This window comes from Lactuca sativa, chromosome 1, assembly GCF_002870075.4.
Source record: "Lactuca sativa cultivar Salinas chromosome 1, Lsat_Salinas_v11, whole genome shotgun sequence".
NCBI lineage: Eukaryota > Viridiplantae > Streptophyta > Magnoliopsida > Asterales > Asteraceae > Lactuca > Lactuca sativa.
In genome coordinates this window covers 124,585,918-124,593,207 of record NC_056623.2, presented here as the reverse complement: position 1 = coordinate 124,593,207, position 7,290 = coordinate 124,585,918, and the positions used below count along the sequence as shown (strand labels likewise).

General features: G+C 36.8%; 1 protein-coding gene across 1 annotated transcript; it reads left to right on the top strand.

Annotated features, from left to right (window-relative positions):
• Window positions 1-503: 503 nt before the first annotated feature.
• On the top strand, window positions 504-1,641 carry LOC111893573 (F-box protein At2g27310). The gene has a single exon (XM_023889657.3). The coding sequence runs from the start codon at window positions 559-561 to the stop codon at window positions 1,540-1,542; it is 984 nt and encodes a 327-aa protein (XP_023745425.1). The 5' UTR covers window positions 504-558; the 3' UTR covers window positions 1,543-1,641.
• The last annotated feature ends 5,649 nt before the right edge of the window (window positions 1,642-7,290 follow it).

Below are 7,290 nucleotides of genomic sequence, written 5' to 3'. Positions count from 1 at the left end.
AACTATATAATCATTATATTCATATTATTTAACCTACAATGTACAAATTAAACGAGCCTATGGACTTTCCGTTGGGTAAAACATAAGAGATAGTGGCAATTTGACAAAGGTGGGGCGGCCCGGCCAAGCCGTTTCTGATGTTTACATGTATAATACTTTAATACTACAACAACAACAACAAATATAAAGTCAAACATATTGAGAGGACATTGTACAATGATGTAATTTTAAATTGTAATTACAGCTGAGGATTTGATCTTTATATCTAATTTCTTCTCTGTTATTTGTTTTTACCTCTTAACTATAGTATTTCTCCTTGCAGGCTTTGTTCGGATCTTTATTTTCATAATTTAAAACATAAATAATAAATAATTATATTATTTGGAAAAGAAATAGAATATTACATCTTTACGTGAAGGGTTAAATAGAAACTACGTAAAAGTAAAAGCGCGTTTTTGATATTATCCATTTTAGAAAACGATATATATACCCCACGACAGACTTCGGCTTTTCCATAAACCCTATCCATTCGCCATTCGAGAACAAACAAGGAAATCCATGGCAATAGCAGATATTCATGAAGATATCATCAAAACCCACATCTTGACCAGACTCGACGGTCAAACACTCGCCGCCGCCTGCTGTACATCTTCTCAGCTACAAACCCTCTGCTCCGATCACAAACTCTGGTCCGATATCTGCTCTTCCAATTGGCCTTCCATCGCCGACCCTCTAGTCAGCCAAGCTATCTCCAACTTCCCTTCCGGATACCGTTCTTTCTACTCCGACTCCTTCCCATCTCCCAGCCACCACCTCGCCACCGCCACATCATCACCTCCAACCACCAATATCATCTCCTCCGTCGACATCAAATACCACGACGAACTCGTATTCTCCAAGGCTGAATCCACGAACACCACCCCCAGCGACTGGTTCCAATCGTCTCCGTTTCGTATTGATCTTCTTGGACCCAAAGAAATCGTACCTTCGGCCGTTAAATTCGCCGGAGAAGATCAGACACTTCTGTTGAATCTTGAAAAGAATATGACGTTGAGTTGGATCATGATAGACCCAAGCCAGAACCGGGGAGTGAATCTATCAAGCGTAAATCCTGTTTCTGTTCATCGCAACTGGTTGACCGGCGACGTAGAGGTGACGTTCGCGGTCGTGATCGTCCCTGACTTTCTCCTCCATAATAAGGATTACGTGAACTGCAACATACAGATCACATGCGGAGTGAAAGAAGTCTGCGGAGTATTAAACGTAAGTAGGGTTAGCTTAACGGTACTTGACATGGATAGCAAGTGTTTGAGCGGAAAGGAGAGTATGGTGATTTTACAAGGACTTACGGTGGCCCAGAGGCGGAGAAGGAGGTATAGCGGCGGAGGAGAGGAGCAAAAAGAAAGATACGATGAGTTCATTCGAAAGAGGAGAGAGAGAAAGGAGAATATGGAGAGGAAAGAACGACGGGTTGACATGGCTTGCGTCGCCAGTGGGGTAGCCGTCTTTATGGCATTTTGGTCGTTTGCCCTATCGTGGTAAATTCAACCAATAAAAGTCAAAGTCAAGACTTTACATTCTTTACAAAGACTAATTGATAGATACAAATTCTTTTATTAATTTGATTATTTGATGATACTATATGTTCTTTTATTTACATTCATTTGAAGGATTACTATGAATTCCATTTGGGCATGTCATTGTTTTGGATATGATTAATACTTAATTCAAGCAAAAACGAGCAATGGTTTGGTTTTTTTTTTTTTTTTTTTTTTTTTTTTTTTTTTTTTTTTTTTTTTTTTGGCCTTGATCATTTGGTATGTATTAAAGGCAATGAACAAAGAAGTTGATCAAGTACCATTTAAATCGAAACCAAGCTAGTCTATACATCGATTAGGACATTAGAAATACCAATCATTAAATTAAGTTAAGATTTCCGTCTCATATGTTGATAAGCAACTCCTGAGTACCAATCATCTCTTTGATATGCATGTATAACAACATTAACAATATTCGGCTAAGAACCAAACTACGTATTCGTGATCCAATTTGTTAAATATGGGTAATGTTAAATATTGTAATCAATATAACCATAATAACAACTGATCATGAGATTTGCTTTCAAGTTAAATAATTAGTCAATTAAAGATTTCTTTCCAGAGAGTACTCAATTTAAAATTGTTAAATTAGTGACAAGATTATTCTTTCATTAGACCCCAAACAAAAGTAACTCAACTTTTGATCTTTTTGTTGGAAAATAAGTATTCACGACAAAAATTACAATGTTAGGTATAATTATATTTTATTGATTAATGTTTTTTATAATGACATATCTGTTTGTACATAATAAGTTATTTGGATTCATTTTATATTGGTTTTGTGTTGGTTTTGTATTGGTTTTTATGTTTAGCTTATAGTAAACCCTACATATATTTCATATTTATAGTTTTATTTTTATTTTTTTATTTTTTTTTTTCATATTTATAGTCTTATTTTATTTTTTATTTTTTTTGTATTAACAATTTTGTATGAACAATATAACCTTAAGTGTTTTATTTCTATATTATTATTAAGTTCTTTGTAGATTCTTATTAGTTAAATGGTATCAGAGCCGTGTTCGATCCGTCTTTTACGATTGTTTGGTATGCTTTTTTAAATCGTTTATGTATTTTTTTTTTTGTTTTGATTTGTTCAAATTTACGGTTTTGACAATATTATTGTTGTTATTTCGTCACTTTCTGGTTTGTTTTGTTCGGTTTTCATTGATTTTCATATCGCGATCATTATATCGCATTTCAAAAAATGCCTTTGATCGATATTTTCGACGCAGTTTTGTAAATCTCTTCGCGAACGTGGAGCTGTGACGTTTGAAAATTTTGAGTATATTTTATAATTTCGTTTGTATTTCCTTTAGTGAAATCGCGACACATTTTTGTCAGTTGTTTCACAATTCATCGTTCATACTGTTCAACAATGGTACTATTCATCGTTAGTGTTCATCACCGTTAATGTTCATCGTTTGGTATTGTTCATCGTTTGTCCGTTTTGGTTATTGTTTAAAGTTTTGTTTGTTTGGTTGTTGTAGGTATTTGTTTGTATTCGTTGTTGGTTTTAGTTTGCTTTTATTAAACTTTTCTTTTATTACAATTTTCTTTCGGTTATCAAACTTAGTTAAATGTACTGTTACACATTTCTTTTATTAGTAGAGCTCTTGAAAACCTTGGTTGTCTAAAATTTTTTACTCTTGTTATCCTTAAAGTTTCTAGTTCAATTCATGTTCTTTTTTCATTGGCTTTGAAAGCTTCTGTAACATCTCGACTTCCAGGTATAAATTTAAATTGTTTTATATTCTTATTTATAGGGCGACTCAACAAGTTTGAGGCCCCAACTCGTTGAGTAGGGACTGAGATGGCAACATAAACATTAGACCAAGTAGCTCACCGTAGGGAGCGCCGATCCTTTTTGTCAAGAAAAAGGACGGTTCACATCGGATGTGCATCGACTAGCGGGAGTTAAACAAGTTGACGGTTAAGAACTGTTACCTACTACCAAGGATCGACGATTTTTTTGATCAGTTACCGGGAGCATCTTGGTTTTTGAAGATTGATTTGAGATCTGGGTATCATCAGATGAGGGTCTGTGAGGAGAATATCCGGAAGACGGCCTTTCAGACTCGTTATGGGCATTATGAGTTTGTGGTGATGCCTTATGGGCTCAAAAATGCACCGGCAGCGTTCATGGACCACATGAACCGGGTGTGTGGGCCCATGTTGGATCGGTCAGTGATCATGTTCGTCGATGATATTTTGGTGTACTCGAGGTCTAGGGAACAACACGAGGAGCATCTTCGACAGATTCTTGGGGTGTTGAAGAAGGAGAGGATTTATGCTAAATTCTCTAAGTGTGATTTCTGGCTACGAGAGGTTCAGTTTTTAGGACACCTCGTTAACCAGAATGGGATTTTGGTCGACCCGGCCAAGATTGAGGCAATTATGCAGTGGGAGTTGTCGAGGTCCCCATCCGAGATTAGGAGTTTGCAGGCCTGGCAGGCTACTATCGGAGGTTTATCAGAGATTTCTCCAAGATTGCTATTCCTCTCACCAAATTGACCAGGAAGGGTGTTATTTTCACTTGGGGCCTGAGCAGTCAGCATCATTCGAGACTCTTCGTCAGAGATTGTGCAAAGCTCCAATGCTAGCCCTTCCGAAGGGAGTATAGGACTTTGTGGTCTACTGTGATGCATCCATATTGGGAATGGGTGTCGTGTTGATGTAGAGAGGGCACGTAATAGCATATGCGTCGAGGCAGTTGAACCCTCACGAGACGAGATATCCCACCCATGATTTGGAGTTGGGGGCGGTAGTATTCGCCCTCAAGATTTGATGCCACTATCTTTATGGTGTCCGATGTACCATATACACAGACCATAAGAGCCTGAGATACCTATGGATTAGCCCAACCTGAATATGAGATAGAGGAGGTGGTTGGATGTAGTGAAAGACTATGACTGTGAGATTTTGTATCATCCTGGCAAGGCTAATGTGGTAGCTGATTCCCTGAGTTGTAGAGCAGTGAGTGCTCCGATCCGAGACGTGTGTATGATGATGACGGTAATGACGACAGTCTTAGATACCATCCGAGAAGCCCAAGTGGTGGCCATAAGACTAGAGAACCGTAAGAGAGAGCGGGTGATCCTATATATTTTTGAGTTTGAGATTGATAGTCGGGGGCTTATGACCTTCTATGGGCGGATATTGGTGCCATATACGGGTAACGCTAACAGATTTTGATGGAGGAGGCCTATAGGTCGAGATTCTCGATCCATCTTTGGGCCACTAAGATGTATTTGGACTTGAAAAAGGATTATTGGTGGCCCTACATGAAGAGAGATGTTACATGGGTAGTCGAGAGATGTTTGACCTGTCGCCAGGTCAAGGTAGAGCACTAGCGCCCACTTGGCCAATTGTAGCCTTTCGAGATTCCCCTATGGAAGTGGGAACATATTTCTATGGATTTTATCACCAAATTATAGAGGAATGTGAGGGGTGTCGATGCGATCTGGTTGATTGTAGATCGGTGGACGAAGAGTGCTCACTTCCTGGCTATAAATGAGAGCTTTTCTGCAGAGAAATTGGTCGAGTTCTATGTTCGATAGGTGGTGGAATGCAATGGGGTGCCAACATCGATAATATGAGATCGTAATGTGCATTTTACTTCCAGGTTCTGGAAGAAATTTCATGAGGAATTGGGTACCCCGCTACATTTTGTTGGATTAGTGTCTAAGTCCATAACTGTTTTGGTATGTACTTGACCCGATTATGAGCATGGTCCTTTTGGGTTGCCTTCACTATAGCAATATGTAGGATGATTTAAGAAGAGAAAGGTTTAAATATGATTTATTAATATATTATGAGAATAATATATTAAAGGAGAAATCATATTGTTTAATTAATATTAGTCAAGAATTAATTGTTAATTAATTTTGTGGCTAAAAGAGATTTATTAAACTTAGGGGACTGAAGTTGTAATTATAAGATAATTATAATTGGGCTATGGATCACCAAATAATATATAGGTTGGACGAATTCTATGGGTAGCCCATTAGAAATCGTCCAAGGGATATGTTTAAGGAGTCCATGGGCTGCTTAGGGCCTAAGCAGTCAAATTAGGGTTTCCTAGTTGTAAACCCTAATAGCCTACATGTATATAAAGGGCCCCTATGCCCCAAAAACGAAGACAAGACTTTCATTAGGGTTTCCAGCCGTTTTTGGTGCCTCCCTTTCTTCTCCTCTTCATCCAAGTTGCATATGGTGTTTGTGACTCCATTAGAGGTACTACACTTGTGGTACTTGCTTTCAAGAGCTAAGGAAATTCAAGGAACTAGTTGTTATTGCTATATAACAACAAAAGGTATGTATTCTAGCTTTATATATGAATTTCGAAAATTATAGTAGCATGCCAGGTTTCTTTTTGTGTTCATAAAGCTGTATAACTAATAGTGAAAACATAGATCCAATACTAGGGTTGCATGCACACATAGGATTGTTTGTGTAAAACCCATCAGTGGTATCAGAGCCATTGGTTTTTGTTTTCTATTAGCTTTTGTTCAAATTTATGAACTTGTCATATTAGGGTTTATGGCTAATGAACCCTAAAGGCTAGGTATTTTTTCGCAATTAGGGTTGCTAAACCCTAGATGGCGATTTTTGCTAGGGTTTCCCAAATCCTTTCCTTAGCCTCCAAGATTTTGAAATCTAGGGTTTTCCAACCCTTGGATTTCGAAATTACCTCCTTCCCCAAGGTTAGATCCTAAATTTTAGGGATTTGGATAATCCCATATCTTGTAATTATCTTTTAATTGTTAAATATGGTAATTAAAGATCTTGAATTATCCCATCCCTTATTTTCGAGATTTAGAGAGGGATTCAAGGGATTTGGATATCTTAGATGTATAATTGGTAATTATCCTCATGATCTAGATAATCCCTTGTGATTTAATAATTTAAATTAATTGTTTAATTTATGGTAATTATTAAATCAACAGTTTTAATATTTAAAATTTTAATTTAAATGTCTCAAATTCAAAATTTTAAGTGAGATTAAAACCTAATTGTTTTGAAGAGTTTTAAAACTTGCCCTCAAGTTTTGGAATTTAAATTGTTGATTAAAAGTTAATTTTGAAAGTCTAAAATCCAAAACCCTGATTTTGAAAAGTTCAAATTAAACCCTTATGGTTTTATTAAATTAATTAAGTGTATAATTAAAAGAGAGTTAATAAATCCATAATGATTTTGGTTAATTAAAAGTATAATATAAACCACCTAGTATTTTAAAAGTGTAAAATACACCCTATACTATATATGACATTAAAAGTCTAATATTATATATGTATGAGTAAACAGTCAGTCTTACCGTTAGTAGGCCTCATTCACGAAGCTGGTCTATAAGGGGTGTTTACGGAAATTGCCTATAAAATGGCGATTGAATGGGTATCCACTCTTACCCACCGCACTCTTGACTAGTGGAGGGTCGTTAGCCGAACGGGTAGGATAGGACAGAAACCTTCCATTATAAGTATAATGAAGTACAAAGTAACTAAATGCTATTTTTTCAAATTCCCAAATCATAGTTACTTTAGGCAAAATGTGAAATTGTATGCTAACCCATGGAATTACACTTTGTACCCTTGTCAAACGTTAGTGGAGCGTGTGTGGTTAACCGGCACACTAATTTGGGGATGACATTGGTAGCGAAGGGTGACTCGATGTTTGTCATAGATCAATGGAGCGT

What these genes read in the sequence shown, in the direction of transcription:
- LOC111893573 (XM_023889657.3), top strand. Translation starts at nt 559, where the DNA reads ATGGCAATAGCAGATATTCATGAAGATATCATCAAAACCCACATCTTG.